The sequence below is a fragment of the Camarhynchus parvulus genome, chromosome 3, assembly GCF_901933205.1.
Source record: "Camarhynchus parvulus chromosome 3, STF_HiC, whole genome shotgun sequence".
NCBI lineage: Eukaryota > Metazoa > Chordata > Aves > Passeriformes > Thraupidae > Camarhynchus > Camarhynchus parvulus.
Window position 1 is genome coordinate 86084070 of NC_044573.1, and position 19147 is coordinate 86103216.

General features: G+C 33.7%; 1 protein-coding gene across 1 annotated transcript in view; it reads left to right on the forward strand.

The window, feature by feature from the left end:
• MCPH1 (microcephalin 1) overlaps window positions 1–19147 on the forward strand; it is a 120688-nt gene that overhangs the window by 20545 nt on the left and 80996 nt on the right. The window contains exons 10-11 of the mRNA XM_030944464.1: window positions 11293–11330; window positions 14336–14498. Of these exons, the coding sequence (XP_030800324.1) occupies window positions 11293–11330; window positions 14336–14498 (201 nt within the window). The remainder of the gene's footprint in view (window positions 1–11292; window positions 11331–14335; window positions 14499–19147) is intronic.

The following is a 19147-nucleotide window of genomic DNA, read 5'->3' on the forward strand; positions in this document are numbered from 1 at the left end:
AGTTCAAACTGAAAAAACCTGAAAAGCCACTAAAGTTACCTGAAAAGATGCCTGTCCCTTTTGGAGGAGATACTAAATGCAGCAGGTTTTTAAAATTTGTTTTATACTGGATCATTGGCAATGGATGTTTCTGCAGAATGAAGATTTATTCAAGATTTTCTTTCAGGTTCTGGTAAAAGCAAATTTCTTAATTTAGTATTTGAGCTTAGTTTGGCTATAAAAAAGGGAAAAAGGATTGAGTCAGTACTGAATCTTTTTTTTAGTGTTTTTCCTTTGTAAAATCTTTAAGTAAATATTAAACTAATAAGGAAAATAAGTATTAGTTCTTTTAATCAAGTAAAGTAGCAAGTCACATTTGAAATGAGTGCTGAGTTCTTTTGAGAATGCAAAGTCCTAAAGCACTTAGAATGTCTGCTGTTGTTAACTATACAAAAGAAGTTAGTTGTTTCATTGGTAGATACTGGTGGAATTTCAAAGAGACTGATACAGATTTTGAAACTTTTTTATGCAAAGGTTTTGTGCAGGTGCAATTACTAAGTTGGTCAACATTTTTAACATCCTGAAGATTGGATATTTATTATATTAATTTCCATGGACCAATGATCTCTGGATTTAAAAGATTATTTGACTTTTCTGCACCTTACTCCTTTTTACTTTTTTAATATTTATTCCCTTTATTTTCCTAAATATATTATGTGTAAAATTAATAACTAGAAGGTATAAATCATCTAGATGCATGTCCTGTAGAAGCATTTAAGATAGTGTACTCTTTAGGCTAAAGTATCTCTCTGGTGTAGTTAAATTTCCTGTCACAGAAAACTGACTAAAGCTGCTCTATGTAAATCCACAAACCATACTCAATGACTCTTTCTAAGGCTATTTGCAGAAAGTGTGCCTGGACATTTGTCAGGTTTGTTGGTACTGATTCCTTCTCTAGTGAAATTTCTCAACAAGAGCATTATACATCAGTGCTAATTCTGACTCATTTGTCTTAAGATCCCAACATAACGACTATGTATTTATGAGAAACAAAAAGCGATATGAAATTCTCTTTTATTGGTCCCCTTTTTCAGATCTGACCTTTCAGTCAGAGGTATCTTTAAATTATTCTACATGATGTCTGCTTGCAAAGCATGCTCTGTGAGGTATTTAACAGTAGCAAAGCTAAGTAAATAAATGCTAGAGAAAATTCCTACTCAGTATTTTGAGATGGCTTCTTTTATCCACCCATTGCAGCTTAGTGATAATACCCTTTCACTCAAATATCAATAAACTAGCAGTACATAGTTTCATTCATGTCATGAATGCTTTTTAAAATTTATTTTAAAGGTTTTCATTGTCATCTTGACTGTGCCGGGTTCATATGGAGACAATTTTGGGGAAGGGCAGGAATTTGACTGAAAAGGAAAAAAAAAAAGAACGTCACAAAAAGGTGCTATGTGATTAACCAGGTGCTATGTCTGGCAATGAGACTGTTGCACTGAAAAGTTTAAATTTTAAGATAATATTTTTCTAAGCAAAATCAGACTATGTAAATTTTTGTAACTAATTATATTGCAAAGACTCTCTCGTACCAATCAAAATATGTTCTTGAAGCTTCACAAAAGCAACCAAACATTATACACCGTTTTTATTTAATACTTTTTTCCAGTGGCTATGGCTTAAACATTGCAACTTTTTGCTGGCTTTTGTCAATGTAAATGTTAAGTTAGAAAATGTAAGGTAGTTTCCTTTGCCTAAAGAAAAAAGTGGGAGAGAAATGGTGCAAATATTTTTTAAAGTAATATTTTCTTGAATCGCAGTATTATAAAGAATTTCCTAACACTTATTTAAATCTTAAAAGAAGTTCTATGCTAAAAATACAACTGTAAAAGAAATGCCATTTCCTAGATAGTTAGAGGTACAAACATTCCCACCAATGTGGCTATGTGACTCTTCAGACAGACCATATTGCTGGGAATCTGTTATAAGCGTGATCTGTTAAATTCATTACTTCGCTTCCCAAAATAAGAGACAGCTATGTAAATTGCAGCTATCTTTTTTTATAGAAAAAGGGTTCGAAATCTAATGCCTCTTTAAAAATATTTTAGATGCTTGCTGAATGTAGTTCCCAGATAATTAGTGTGCTTTAGCTACAACTCATTCCCTGTGGTGTATGCTACAATGAACGCTACTATTCTAATTCATTCAGTACAGTGAATGCGTGTCAGTAGGTCTTTGGAGTTCACTATGTAATGGTAAATATTAAAAAACCCAAGGAAAAATATCTTTTAGGAAACAAAAATATTTAGGTCTAAGTGTTAACATTATTTGCTTCTACAGTTCTTTCAGTTTTTCATTTGTAGTTTCTTTAATAGAAATCAAGCTATAGGTTTTGTGTTCTCTGCTGTGCTATTGTGGTATGGTTTTGTTTTCTTCAAAACCTCATGCAGACTGAGTTTCTTGTATTTTATTTTAACTGAAGTCAAAACTAAGAATCACTTTGTTCAGATACCTGCATATCATAATTTTAGATTAAAGTACTAATAGTTCCTTTATCTATACTCTTTATATAGGCATGCTTATTGTACTGTTAATGTGGGAGATGTCGAATCAAATACATGTAAAATTGTACTGTCAACAAACAAAAGCCATGAAGACAGAACAGTTTATAATGGCAGCTGCATGCACATTTGGGGAAGATAAGATTTTCAGGAACCTTTAATATCTTCAAGAAAAAAGATTTTTGAGTTTAAAAACACATCACCACCACCCCAAGACCAGGACTTTTGGTGTGTTCAAAGGCAGTGCATACAGACAAATTTATAAAATTCACTCTTAGTTTTGAGACAGAGTTGGTAAGGATAAACATTGTCAATGCTTGTGAATGTCGGCAGGTGGCTTCCCTGGTCTAGAAATTTTAAGTTGATGATAGTGGATTGCAGGGATAAAATAAACCCTTTATGCATTGTGATGTGTTTCTCAATTATTCCATGAAATTGGATACATAGTTCTTTGTTGCTTTGCATAGAGAGGACAAAGTGAAATAAATAAAATTCATGTTAAAGCCAAAGATGTATTCAAACAAGTTATTTGCAGTAGTAGTGAAATGTTGAGTGCTCATTTCATTACTTATTGTCTCAAAAAAGTTTACGTTTATCACAACGCCTGTTGCACATCACAAATTAAATATTTTGTACTTTAAAAAGATCAGAGACTAATATTAACCAGTTAACTACCATTTTATTCAAATAAAAATTTGTTTTATCTTTTTAGAGGGATATGAGAGGTGCTGGATATCTTTTAAGGCATCTAAGTGTCTCACATCAAAAGTCTAAAATCACTAGAAATGCAATTGGAATAAATTGTAAAGTAAAAAAAACTTTTAAAATACTGTTTTCTGAGGGAAAACAAGAAACTCTTTAACCATGTGAAAAAACCAGTTAAACTTCATGAGGGATGATTAAAAACATTTTTACAAAGAAGACAGTATGAACTTAACAGAAATTCCTTCAGTTTTGTTTTTAAAGAGATTCGTCTTGGCTCGTATTTCTGTAGTTCTTGGATTTGGGTGAAGGTACATCAACACTGAACTTTAGGAGATTTTTTGAGAGAAGATTTTTACAAGCAATCTAAGCTCATGCTGTGGAACAAATAGCATGAAGCAGGCCGTTGTTAGATCCTGTTATCACAATCCTTTTTTAAATTACTTTATTCCTGGCGAAGCAAATGTTAATTTCCGGAAAAATATGTAACTATAAAACATGAAGCATCTTGCCAGACATTCAGGAAAGTGACTTTATGGTCATATTTTATATGTGCATTCATAGACTTGTCTTAGATTGTATTGGTTTCAGGGACAACATTGTTTTATGTTTTCCTTCCAGTTTTGACTTGTAATTGCTTTGAATAGGTACATATTTTAAATACTGATACTTGAAATGTTACTGACTTGAGACACAATTGAATAGAGAGTGAATTAGACCAGGTGGAAGCATGCAAGCTCCATTACAATTAACAAAGAAAAAACTGGAACTACCTTCCTTTATGGTTTAGGGAAAATGCTTGATGTAATGGAGGTGGTCAGAGAATAGCACCATGAAGGATGCCTATAAATCCCATGGTTTGGGACAATCTTAAAAATCCTTCTATATGATTAATCCCATTTTCACTCAAACTTCACAATGCAATTCTGGTTCTGGACTTTCTCTAGCTAGCGAATTTGTCTCCCACACTTCTCCCACATCAAGTGAAGGGCTTCCAGGACAGAAGCCATACCCTTGGCATCTGCTGCTGTACCTTACATTGCATGCTTTGGGCCATATGCTAATGTCAACAGCTTTGTTATCACCCCTCAGGGGTGGTACCTTTCCTGACAGGATTATCTCCTGTAGATGAACCTAATGGGTTGATTTATGACCTTGGGTCCCTAGAAATCATTCCCTTTGTGACAGGTTTCATACTAGCTATTTGGGACCACCTACTGAAGTCCTGTGGTCAATTGCTTAATTTTAAAACTGTGTATTTTAAAATCAGTGCCTTTCTAGGGCAAAAGGCACATGCTCCTTTCAGCTCAAGCTGTTTCCTGTTGTTCCAGGGACACTTGCAGCTGGTGTTCACACTCTTGTACATGTTGTTGTTTGGAACACTGGAAATGTGCTGTGACAGTGAAACCTGAGGTGGTTGACTGTAGCTTGTCATCTTACAGGATAGGAAAGATCCAGGAACTGAATTTCCCCAATTTTTTATATAAAATTGTCACTAAATTTTTGTTTGCTCAACAAATTAACATATTGATTATTTTTAGAACCTTCTTCTAAAAGACATAGAGGCTTAAGTAGGTGGAGAGTTTTGAAATTTTTTTGTCTCCATAGATTAAGGAAAAAAAAACCCATTTCATTGTTTCTTTTTTTTCCAGCAAGCTGGTAGGTTTGATGAGTTTTGATTAAGAGACTGTTTATGCGGCTTCACATTAATTCAGAGCATCTTTTTGTTACTAATTTTAGGCAAGTAGGAAATTGATCAAGATCTATCTATAGTGAATGGTAGATAAGGATAAGCACCAAGAGTAACATCCTGGAATCTCAAGTTTGAAGTACATTTGTGTCATCTCCCTCCTTTTAAATAAAAGTCTGGGGTGCTCTTGGATTTAATGGTGGAAGGAAGGCTTAGGTGCAAAAAACAAATGCAGCTTTCTGGCTCAGAGCATGAGGGGGAACAGTACAGAGATGTTGTGCAAGAAGTCAGATCATAGAGTCCATGCTTGAAGCATACCTCATTGCTGAAGATATGTATCTATGCTGTTCTTTTCTGATTTTGATATGCACTATGTTCACAACCATCATGCCAGAAAACCACATAATCCACTGGACTGCAGCTGGTTTGGCAGAGAATAACTGTAAAACTGAAACTGGTTTCCCTCTTGGAATCAGCAACTATCAGGAGGAAAAGCAACTGCTGCTTAGATCCTCTTTTTTTTTTTTTTTTTTTTAACTTTCGGAAAAATGAGCAGCCTACATAAACCTATTGGTATCTGGCATAACTCTACTGGAAATCCTTTTGGTAATGGGTCTCCTTTCTAAATTAGTCTTGCAGATCTTGAAAATTGTTGAAAATCAATCTGAACAAAAGATTTCCTAAACTCCTTTTTGTCAGCATTTGATGTTTCCTCATCAAGATTTTTTTTAATAATTTGACAAATTTCCATCCTTTCTCTGGAAATTTCCATTTCCATTCTCCATCTTTTCCTTCATTAAAATTAAACATTTAATAGATTATTGGTGTGATCTTTGTAGAATTGAATTATGACAAACAAGTGTGGAACAGAAATATAAATATGCAATCAGTCAAACAGGAAAAAATCTTGCAACACATTACATATGCACTACAAAAATCTTTTGTGTTTCACATATTTGTCTGCAAGTATAATTAATTCATAATCCTTCAAGATACTAAAAAAATTCTATGTGGGTTTTTTAAAAATTATTATTATACCCTTCCTAATATTGCTGTTGCATTTAAAAGCGTGAAGTAAATTTTGTCCACTTGTTTACCATATGGTCTAGAAGACTGTAAAGCTTTAAGTCAGGTTGTTGATTACCATCAAGTGGGTTACAATCTTGTCAGCAAAGTATGTACCGAAGTTTAAAATCTTTTATTTTAACAGAAAATTAACATAAACCTGGATTGAGTCTTTTGGCCTGCAAATATCTTCACCTCAAATCCCACTCTGCATAGTTGGCAGTCTCCAGAGGACTTCAACTATCCAAATTCACCTTACACTGCTAACAATTGTGCAAACCCACCATGTAACAGTTGGGGTGAAGCAAAATAGTTCTTTCCCTCTTAAAATGGTTCCATGCTTACAGCCTACACAGGAAATGTATCTTTATGCCTAAGTTCTTCTGCCCGATGACTCACAATGGTGAGTCAAAATATCAGTATCAAAGGACTGATAAGAGAAAGGCCAGCCAGAAACTAAATTACAGCTTTGAATAATTGCTGTTTAAAAATACTGAATAGTTATCATTCATTACAATTACCAGTTATTTTCAGCTATGAGCCACAATTACTTGAATAAATTAATGTAGTACTACTTATAAATTGTTTCTATAAACAGCTTTAAAGGTTTGGGTCCTCATTGCAATCTTCTTGAATACAAGCAGAGTGAAATTACCCTGATTTTTTAATATTCCTATGCTACCTACAGCTCTGTCTTTTGGTTCATATACTAATAAGACTGAAAATTATTACTTCTGAAATGCAGTTGGAGAGAACAAAATTGAGTGTAAGGTAGTAAAGCAATTTCAAAACCATCTGATAGACCTACAATAGCCAGAGAAAAAGGGATTTGAAGATTATAAAATAGATAGTATAATATACTCTTCCTTAAACTGTCTTTGCTCACAAGTGTACTGTTTTCTTCCCACCTGCCTCCAAAAGTTCTTTATCCTTTGTATATGGGCCAAACCACTTAGGGTATCTTGTTGAGTCCTGAAGTTGAAGATCTTTTTTCACTCCACTAAAACATGTATCTGAGTTTGAGACTACTCTGAGGCTTATTTCAGAACTTCAGTCAACCCTAAGGCACAAGAGGAGAACTTGGACTAAATAATAGACAATTTAAAAGTCCTTTAGTTGAAATAATTTCTTGAAAAATATTTGAGACCTGGATTCTTGATACAAAGATAAAATAAGATATAATGTACATAGGCTGGAATTTAACCAGTGACAAATCTAAACCTATTCCTGTCAAATTAATTCTTTGCATGAATACACTTCATTCTTCAGAGCTAGTCTGGGAGAACATTTTATGGTCTCATTTTTATTCATTTGTCACTTATGAAAAAGAACTCTTGACATGCTTTACAAAGCAAAGTTTGAGTTCGCCTTCTTGAAAAGCAGGTTGTACAAAACAGGACTTTTTTCATCTTGTCCTTCAGTTCCAAGAAGCACCAGCTCAAATTTAGAAGAGAGAAAGAATACAATTTGAGGTTGGATACCTCTTCTGTGGTGTAGATCAGTTAACAAATAGGAATTATCACTTTTAAGTACTGGGGAGATTTACAAATACTATTTCCTTCTAGCTACTGAAATGAATGTTCTATATTTCAGATGACTTAGAAAAATCTTGTTGTTGGCAGACACTAAAGAAGTACTTAATGCAACAGTGCTTCTAAAGAAATATATAAAGGAAAGCTGAAGCTGTCATTTATAATGAAGTCTGAATTCCAGACCTCAAAAATAATTCAGAAAGAAGCGTGTGCTCTGATTCAGAGTATGGATATGCAACTCTTCAGGATTCAGAGATTAATGGTAAATAAAAGGACCAGTTAACTTAATACCACCTTTTCCAGTGTTTTATTAATAATAATCCTGCTACAAACAAGCATTAGAACTCATAATGATGCTCACCAGATGTCTTTTTGCTGGTCAGAAAAGTAAATGCTAACTCTTTTTTTTTCAATAAAAGCAACATGTAAAATAAAACAGACCCAAAAAGTACAGAAGAAAAATTGCATAGTAGGGGGTGGTGGAGAAAGCAATTAACTTGAAGAATGTAGAACTGAAAATTAGAACATAGTTTGGCTAAGTTTTCTACTTGGTAACTGTAATTAAAGAGTACTGCTTGTCTTATTGAAGCAATAAAACAAAATATTGTCTGCTTAGCAAATGACCTTTAACTTGCAAAAATATGCAGTTCTGAATGCAAATGAAATAGTAGCTTGGAAGAAATTAAATTTATTTCCAATTTCTACATTTTATGTGCACCCTTCTGCATTCTTGAGTCTGTGAACCACTTCGAAGTGCGCCAACAAGACATTTGTTCAGAATTCTCACTACATCATCTTGTACACAATGTGTTGTAACACAAAAGCTACAGGGTAAGGTCAGGACAGGCTGTAGATTTTCTGATTTGTGTGGGTCCACTATTTTTACTTACCTATAGACATGGTATTAAGGAGCTCCTAACAAACATGTCTGCTCTGAAGCTGAAGAAGCAGCTGTAGGATCTCAAGCTGCGCTGGCCTTAGTTTATAGTATTGCTTCTCTTTAAGCCAAGTTTGGCAAAAATAGTGGTATGATTAGTAGTACTTTCATAACATTTATAAAAAATTGCGAGGAAGGATACTTTTCTGTGCATTCTGAACTGACACATCAAGATCTACTTTAGAGCTAATACTAGAGAAACACTCTCAAGAACCTAGTGCAACTTCTGTGTGTGGATTTATCTCCAGACTTTTAGGCAAGAACCTTGATTGTGATAGCAATGAGGCCTGGCTTCGGGTAATAGAGGAGAGTGTCGTGACCATGCTGAAACATACACATTTGATGTAGATGAGTTTTTCCACCCAGAAAGACTGGACAGAGCCAAGCAAAACCTTGTTTTTAAGCCCTGTTTTTTGCCTTACCAAGCTGTTACATCCCAGAGTCCTTTAATGCTCATGAGTTTATGGAGATCCTACAATGTATATTAAGACAGTATGAGGCATATACTCATAATAATGTGGCCTCACATCTGATTTTAATCACCTGACCTAACCTGTGCAGTAATGTGGGGTTCTTTTGCCACAAGAGCCCTTACTCAATGTATTACTAGATGTCTTTTTTAAGTGTTTATTGTCAAATTTTGAGAGCATGTAACTTAATACTAATATATTCATGTTATGATAGATATATTTTACATATATTGTTGCATTGTCATTACTTTTGCTCAGATTCTTTGCATATAAAACTCCAGTGTAGAATTGAGTTGAAACTTTCAAGAGCAATTAAATATGACTGCTTGTTTGGAGTTGGAAGTAATGCAGTAGAAATTCTTTTGGCTAAGAATAGAACCAAATTTGATCAAGATAAGTGCATATTCTTTTTAGCTATCAGACTAGCAGTAGAGTGAGACATCATCAGTAAGTATTGCTGGCAACAAGTTAGAACACTTGTATTTCCAAAAATACTGCATAGAATTTCTTTCAAATATTTCAATGCAAAAGCTTCATCCTTTTTTTTTTTAATTTCTATTTTGTTTTATTGTTATTTGGGTTTATATTTTCACATTGTATTCATGGTCGGTTTGAAGTATTGTAGAGCTTACATAGTGTGGTCTAAGTGCGTGTTAATTATTAATCTTAAAAATTATTGAATATGCTGCATTATGTTACTTCTGAAGACTTAAATAGTATCTGGATTTTGTGGTTTTTAAATGTGCACAACCACAATGAAATTGCCATGTGTATATTGAAATGATTACTACTTGTGTTATCTTTAATCTGCATTGTCAAGGGTATCTAAATTGTGTTCTATTTATGCAAAGAGTGTAAATATAATGAATAGTCATGGTGCACATTATTAGTCTGCATTCTAATAGTTAGTCTAATAATCTACATGGGTATTTCCAGCTCTTTTCTTAAATGTGAGAGATTATTTGGTTTTTCAATAGAGAACTCTTCTGTACTGATAACAGAGGTCAGATGGAATTCCAGCAGATTTCTCTCTTCTGTTCTTTGATTCATTACTGGGTAAAATGAGTTGCCCTGAATTTTTTTTTTTTTTTTTTGCCTGTGCTTCCAATTATTTTTGTACTCTTACCTCAATGCATTACTCAAAATAAACTGTATTTTAGTGGAGACTTTGGGAGCCTACCACTTGTGGTCATGGTAATATACTGGGGGACAGAAGTGGGAGTTAGTATTTCATATGGAGCAGTAGCTATGTGGAGAAGTAATTTAAATTCATATGCTGATTTTGAAAATTAGAAGAAGTTTTTTGAAACCATTGTATAAAATTCAGTCTCCTTTTCCTACAAAATCAAAATGTTTGTGTATAAATATATATTTGTGCATGTTTAGGTAGCTATGAGTAATTCTTAGCTAAGATGATCAAAACCTCTTCTTAAATATGTTTTTAATGACCATGTTCTATGTAGTTATGTATTTCTCTGATGCTGCTAAAATTGATGTTCTGTCCTGCCTTTATGCATACTGGAGGCTTTCATGGTCAGTGGTGATGAACTTCCTCCTCTTCTGACCTCTGTAATAATAATTCTTCCCAAGCTTATTTTAAGTCCGTATGGGGCAAGTATTCCCACTTCTCACATAAGCTATGGGGAGTATTGCAGGAGAAGGGAGGACTGCTGTTTAAGGTGTCTCAGAATTGCTGATATGAAGATTGCTGTATTCTTTGAGTATGTCCTGTTTGTGATATTATTTGGACAACTTTTACTCGCTAGAAAATACTGAAGAGTTGAAAGAATGCTTATTTAACCTTGACATAAAATACTGAAGTTGTTCCAAAACCCCCCAAAAATACAGTATCAAAATAAAACCAAAAACATTAAAATTAGATTTCTTGTTTCTGAAGTGTCCCAGCCAGTTTTTGCCTTTCTTTTGGAAGAAACTGGAATTTTAAATCGCATGTTTTCTTTGTTGTGGGTAAGAGTCCCTTTCCTTTTCCTTTCCATCTGATGAAAACTAAGTAGACCAATACTGTCCTTATTTCTGCGACATCTCAAGCTGGAAATCCTTTGCATTTTGCTTTTACTAAAAAAAGCTTATATTCCTGTCTTCTGCTACATCGTTTGCTTTGTCATAAAACATGATTGAAGGGTGTTTCTTCCTTCCATATCCTCAAAGTTTAGTATTTCTAGTATGTTAATTAATTTCTAGTGTGTTAATTAATACAGACTTTTCCCCAGGTGATAGTATACTTATACAGTAGTTTGCACCTTTTAACATAACATTTTCTAATTTAAGGAGTTTTTTTCAAAGATTTTTTTTTCAGATTTTTTATGTTTTCTCGTTTCTTTCATGTCTCTAGCCAACAAGGACGCTAGTTATGACAAGTATGTCTTCTGAGTAAGTATTAACCATTTTGATTCTTTATTCAGCCTACCATTTAAATTTGAATATTGATAAATTTTTTATGCTTATAGAAAATTAAATTTATTTTTAGGCTCTGCTCTTTATTTTGTTCTGTATCCTTGCTAGAAACTTGTTTGTACATACATATTCTGTTGTTATTTGCACTGTATGTATATGTTTTTGTTGCTCTGGTGGAGACTGAAGTAGTTCCACAGGTGAGATCAACAGTGCTTCCAAGCAATAAAACTAAAATCTTAAGTTTTGAACTTATCTGAAGGAAATGTACATAGTATTTGTATGTAGTAAATGGTTCAGCCCAACACAGCCTTTTCAGCATACATTTTAATTATTTCTAATTAAAAAGTCATAATATGAAACATCAGTTTAAAATGTTTTATTTCATACAAATAGTTGCAGAATAAATATCAGTTGTAGGCTTTCTAGTGACTTCGTTTCAAAACATTAGAAGGAGCTGCCACTGCATATTTTGGGGGAGAGTTAATAATTTTCTGGCATGCTCTTATCATTCTCTTAAAAGTCTTAAAGCATAAGGAACATCCAACAAAAACACAATTCCATATTTTATACTACACTTGCTTACAGTTTTTGAATTCTTTTTCAAAACTCAAGATATTTATACTACCCAAAAATCTGTTTCAGGTTTGCTGTAACTAAATGTTGACAGTTACATAGAAATAAATACTCAGAAACAGCACTTAGTGGCTATGCTTTCAGAAGTTTTTGTAAAAGGTTATCAATAGCTATTAAGAAGTATACTTATATATGTCAGAAACATAAAATAGAATTAATATTTTTCTTCTATTTAATGTGACTGGATCCTAGTAACACCAGGACTATAAAATGAATCTCACAAGTCATGCAATGCAGAATCACTGTGGATCATTACTACAGAGCAGATAATAGGGGAAAACAGAGGCTGTGGTCTGCTTGAAAGAAGAGAACAAATCCTGGCTGAGCTGGGGATTTATTTTTTTAAAACAGGTCATTAACATATTATTTCTTTCATGTTCTTATATGTTGACTTTTCCCACCAGCCAGTTACTATTTCATTAAAATAAATGGGGATAAAAATTGCTTTTCTTCACAACCTTTTCATCGAGACTTCTTTTGGCTGACTACAGTTGTAGGCATTCATCATCTTGTAAATGGTTGAAGGGAAAAGAACTGCGTCTGAAACAACTAAAGAACAGAAAACAGTCCTCCAAAACACAACCCAGTGGTCAAAAGCCAATTCTACTACCCAGTAGCTACAGCCTCAGAAGTGATTCATTAGAATTTGCATTTTAAGATGCATGAGTTCAATGGTTTCATGGCATTGGGTTTTGAGATAATGATAAATGCTGCTCACTGATTCACAACCATACAGCTATCTAATTTTCTGATTTAAAAATTCAGTGAAATTTAGCTGTAAATTTTCATCCACCAGTTTTTGCATGTCTCAAGTATAAACTGGTGAGTTTTCTCTGCAGTTTGTAAGACGTCTTCGATTCAAGACTTGTACAACAAAAATTTTTCATATCCTTGTGAGGAATTTTGTGTAGACACAGGAAGAATTTAGAAAAGGTTCAGGTAAAGCATGGAGCATGCAGTCTGAGCAGGGCCAGCCCCTATGAGTTGCAATGTTGCAGAAACATTCACTTGTAGGCTATATCAAGCTAAAGCTCACAAAATGAAAAGGGAATACTAAAAATTCTAGTAACAATCAAAGCTATATAGCCAAGGCCAGAGAGAGGGTTAGCCATAGGATTTTTTTAAAGTATCTCAACATACAATATCACCTTTTGATTTCATTGTAACATTAATTTGCTGCACTGTTTTCACTATACATTTTTTTTTGTTTTAAACTTCTTGAAAAATGATTGCTCTAGTTTTTGTGAAGAATTTTTTTGCAGTTTTGTTGGGATTCTGTTAAGTAGTGTTTGTTTTAGCTGGGATATTTCGGGAGTTCTACCAGGCTTCCTTTCTGTGCAGTTAAATGTAGTGAGAATGAAGCAACCCCGAAGGCTTCTGGAGGTGCTCTGAGTGCACTTGCATTGTGTCTGTGATCACCTCAGAAGTTTTGCCTTAAAGGATCACCACTGTAATAGTGTGGCTGTGTTCAAGTTTGTGACTAATTGCTTTCTCTTTTGTTGCATGGATATTTGCAAGTTAGTTTGGGGAGTAGAGAGACCACCAGAATTTTGCTTTATTTTACAGATCTTTAAGGATCATTTACAATTGTAAAAATAATCATTAGTAAAAGCAGTAAATTGTTATCATGCAACAGCTTTTCTCTTGTGATACCAAGGTCTTCCTGTTTTCATAATTATATATTTATGTGCTCCTGCATAGCTATGTAGAAAGCTCAAATTAGAATTCCATTTATAGATGGCCATTCTGGAATGTAGATCTAATTTTATGTATTTCATTATAATTGTATTTAAGGATAAGTGAATTTTTAATTGAAACATTAGCATAGATGTGTAGGTTGCAAGCCAGATAGAACTTTAGGACTTTTCTAAATTTAGACACAGCATTATTCAGATGCTGAAAATCTAGGGCTTCTTAATGAAAACCTGTTAAATGTGCTGTGTCTACATGTTTACATTCCTTGGTAATATTTTTTATAGTGCTATAAAAGAAACAAAGAATTAGGCTCTCTTGTGTTGGTCATTGTACACAAACAACATAATGGATAATTCTGGACTCAAAAGCTTTTATTTAAACAGACAAGATAGATGTGGGGGCAAAAGGGCTTTGATGTGCAAGTAGATGTGATTGTGTGATAATGGGAAAGGGTCTGTTAGGACTCTGGAGAGGCTAATGAATTTAGGGCTAGTAAATAGGTAGAGGCTTAGTGAGAAAAGGATAAAAAATGTTTAGTGGGGAAAGATATGAGGTGAATTTGAATTAATTTGCGGTGTATGTATATGCTTTTATAATTCTGCCTTCCTCCATTCAGTGTTGCATGGGCTTTTTTAGCTTTTCTTCTTTTTTAGGAAGCAAAATACAGTAATTCAGGTTGTGAAGAAACTTGGAGACTTTTTGTTCTCAAATGAAGTGTGTGAAACAACAAGTCATGTAGTTACTGGGAGCCCTCGTCGTACCTTGAATGTTATGCTGGGAATTGCTCGTGGGTGTTGGATTGTTTCTTATGAATGGGTAAGAAATATTTCTAACTTTACTACACAATAAATTAAATTTAGTTTGTGTAGCTGAAATATCAACTATGTTTGTGTCCATGCAACTTGCAGTGATGCCAATGTTCAGTTATTCAGGCTTACTTAGAGTTAGTTCAATTAGATGAAATTTGTCTGTGTGAAAATCTGTTAGTTAGTTACAGTTTTTCAGTGCTTAATTTAACCAAAATATTCCTGTGTTGTACCTCATTATCTAGCTTAGAAAGAGGACTTATCTCATAGATGACAAACTCATATCCCATGCATTATTTTTGGACAGATTAATTTCTGCTCAACGTTAGCCAACTCACATTATTCAGATTGAACTTTTTATGTCTTGATATATTTCTGTTATGTTCTGAAACATGTATTGTGTTCAGCATTGGAAAAAATAAAGGGAAATTCTTAGATGTTTCACTGCAAATGGGAAAAAATGTATAATAGGAATAATGGTGACTGGGTGGGGAACTTATCTGTCAGCCCAGCTTAATCCATCTCAATTGCTCACTGTAATAATAGAGATTAACCATTCTGTCTGATGTTGCAGATGACAGCTTCTCAGCTTTCCTCATGTTTCCAGAGCTATAAAACATAGCTGGTGAAATTTATATAGAAATAGCTCTTCATCTTAAACAGAAAAGGGTTTTTGAATAACTAAATTTCATGGTTTCCTCTTTCTTATAAATGCTTTAAAATTTACTTGTTGGGTGGAAAATAAACTGCTGCCTTTTTGTTTTCAAGATGTCTGGCTTTCCAGTATGAAGCTTGTCCTAGATGATATATATGCAGTTACCTGAAGTTGTTGTGGTATACTTCAGGGTTTTCAGAAGTTCTTAGTGATTAATTTCCTTGGAATAGAAGGTTTGCATCTTTGGCCACCTTAAGGATCCAGTAATGTGCCTTTGTGGCAAAAGAAAACTAATAGCATCCTTGGCTGCATTGAGGAGCATATTTCAGCAGGGGTTTTGGAGAACATCTCCACAGACTCATTCCAGCCCACTATATGATTCTTTGCTTCTATTAATTAAATACATTGAATTATCTGTCCCACACTTAGCTTTGTACTGAGCATTAAACAAGTTACAAAGTAATTGTCACAAGTTACTTTTTCATAACAGGGTGCTCAAACATGAAAGTTGTCTTCTTCCTTGAGAAAAAGCTTCAAATAGCTACAAAGATAGCTAGAGATAAGTACTACAAAATAGTTTCCTGTCTTAGTACATAAAGCAGTATGGATAATCAGTATTCCAACAAGTGCTGTCCTGGAATTTCATTGCCCATTTTATGCCCTGGACTTCTGTGGACAAAGACATGGTGAAAATATCTACCTATGCTCTTCACAGAGCAGTATTGATTGGAAATGTTGTCCTCCTGTCTTATGGTCTACCTTGTAGACTTATCATGGGATCATCTATATCCCTCTTATAATACCAATAAGTTGAATGAAATTATTTCAAGGATTAGTTTGTCCCTGTAGATGTTTTTGGATCAAATGCTGATGCTGTTTTCACTCATTTTATTGAGCTGCTATTTAGACAAAGTTCTGAAGTGACTAGGAGAGATGCATGAGAAAGAACTAGAGATGAACTTCAGATCTCCAGATCAGGTTTGATCTTATAGTATCTGCTTATCTGGAAGATTGCTTTTTTAATATTTTTAGAACTGTGCTTATCTCTTTCACAGAGGCCAGGTCCAACTTTGCCCATAAATGCATATTCCCTCAATTTATTTATTTATTTGTTTATTTATTTATTTAAGTGAATTAAAACAGTGCTTTGAACCTTTTTTTAAAAAATGTATCTTCACCTGTTTAAACTATGTAGGTGCTTCATATTCTTATTTCATATTGTGTCAATGGCCATTTGGCCATAAGATGACCAAGTACTTTTGCCATCTTTTTACCCAAATTGGTTAATTAGAGATGAGAAAACTGAAGCCTTACCTAGCCAGAATTGAGGAATTCAGTAGAAAATTAGTCAGTAAATATATTTAACTCTGCCTTTTGACTTGTGGACATAATTTAGGGGAAAGTGGTTTTTTTCTTCTGAGAAATACTTAAAATGTTATTTTTAGAGATGGATGTTAGAGAAATACCAAATTTACCATCAGACATTTAACCTTCATAGCACTCCATTTACATTTTCCAGATGAATTATTCAAGTATAAATACCATATGATCATGCATTGTGCTAGCTGGATAGGTGCGAGACCTTAAATAATAACTAACCAAATAGTGTGTTTTCAGACCCTTTGAGCTAACTCTTTTACAACTGCACATTTGAAAACTTCTAGATAGCTCTTTATTCTCAATAGAAATGTGCATTCTGAAGTATTCAGCTAAGAATAACATAGCAAATCATAGCTTCTTTTTGAATTACATGAATCTGAAGCATTTTTTGGTGTTGCTATGAAAATATAACTGGTTGAAAATTTGCCAAAGTCAGAAACAAACTTTCAGTGACTTGGAATGGAAAGCTCTTGTCTTTGTTTTCATGAAAACTGAATGTTTTAGTGAGTGGTGACCTAATTATTTACTGCAGGACCTGTTCATGAACTCAGTATCCAATTTTCTTTTTATCTAGGAGAGTAGATACGATGCCTTTGTACTCAATTCCAGAACCATGATAGACAAGCATTAATCCATCTTTTGTTAAGACAAACAAATTTAATTTCTAAACAAAATTCTGTAAATACTACAAGGGTTGATAAAGGTCATTGCTGTAGAATTGGCCTGGAAAATGAAATAGGATTACTTAATCATAACTAATCTTTTGGCTTTATATTTTAATCTATTTAGGTTGTTTTCCAGCTACTTTTGATGCAAACATAATTTTGGTACTATAAGGACGTGCTGTATATGTAATACAGCACAGTACATCTGTTCCTGCTCAAGTTTATTTATGAAGAATTTTTTTAATGTAATATGTCTATTTATATCGTGATTAAAAGAGAAATTACATTAACAAGTTTCTTTTATGTTCAATAAATATATACAGCTATAAGTATAAAGCCAAGAGGCTTTGATATTCTTATTGTAAATTGTTAAAAGTAATTATAAAAAATATACACAGGTACCACCCTAAAATTCATAATTTAAAATCCTAAGTTGCAGTCTTAAATGTATTCTTTAAGAAGTTACAATACTTTTCTTAGCTGAACATTGCAATGCATTAGGTTTTGAATATTTTTAAAGGTCATTGATTTATTAATGCGCTTAACTCTTATTTTTATGTTTGGTGTGATATAATGGCTGTAGAAATTATTTTCTCTTTTTGCACAGCTGTTGCATTTACAAATATTTGATTGTGCTTTTTCTAAAAGTAAACGTATTCTTTGAATGTTTTGTAATCAAGTTTAGCAGTAAGTCTAAGGATATGCTGCTTTCTATTGTCAGAAAAAAAAAATCTTTTCCAATAGCCTGCAAAATGGGACACCTCTCCTCACAAGTCAGACATCACTTGTCACATCAAACAAGGAAACAGCTTTTAAAGAAGTTCACATTCGAGGTTGTTGGTTTCCCTGGAAGTCATCAGGCATAAGATACTTTGGACTGAAAACTGTAGAACTTATTTAGAAAATAATTTTGTTATGAAAACTGAATTTGCAATTTACTGCTTTGTAGCAATAGATTTGGGGCAAAAGAGCCCTTTACAGAAACTTACTTTCTTACAAGCAATTGGGCCATTTTATAAGGTTTATATTGCTAGTTTATGATCAATTTGTTCAGCTTAGAATTTCCCATTAGTGAGATGTAACATTGTAAAGGATAACTTTACCATGCTCAGTATATATAATGCCAGTTTTTATCTACAGGGAATATTTCATAGACGCGTTCACAAATTTTAATTGGGAACAATTTATAATTTAAATTTAAACTAATAATATATGCATTTGTATGGCAGAGTATTTCAGTCATTGTGAATCAAGCATGGGAATAATTTCAGACACTGATTAAATTGAGCTTGTTCTAAGATGAATAATGACAACTGTTTAATAGTGCATGGCTGTGCTAATGACTTAATCTATTTGAAATGGCTAGAGAGCTATTTAGGGAAGATATGAGAGAAGCTCAATTATCCTAAAACAGGGATTTGCTTTCTGATAAATTCCATATATCCTCTTTAGGGGGGATATGTCTGCTTCTTATTCAGTTAGCTTCACTTTCTCTAGGAGCAACAGAATGTCTCACTGTTGGTAACAGCACTTTTTTGAACTTAAGGGGTGCCAGGTCAGAGCTCACAAATGATGCACACAAATGATTATGTGTTTTCTGGAGTGTCAGTGTTCTGCAGACTTCTTTTGTGCTCTAGAGTGTGACGCTGACAAAGGAGGTTACTACAGAGCAAGAAACTGAGTTATTCTTCTTTGCAGGATGATTTATATATGTGATGTGGATTCTTTGCAATAGTTGCATAATCCTTGTAGTAGTAGGGGTCCAGTATTGTTTGACATCTTCATTTATGATCTGGATGATGGGGAAAAATGCACCCTCAGCAAGTTTGCAGATGTCAGAAGACTGTGGGGAGTGTTTGATACAGCAGATGGATGTTCCTGTTCAGAAGGACTTTGACAAGCTGGAGAAATGAGCCAACAGGAACCTCATGAAATTCAATGATTATTGAATGAGAGAAC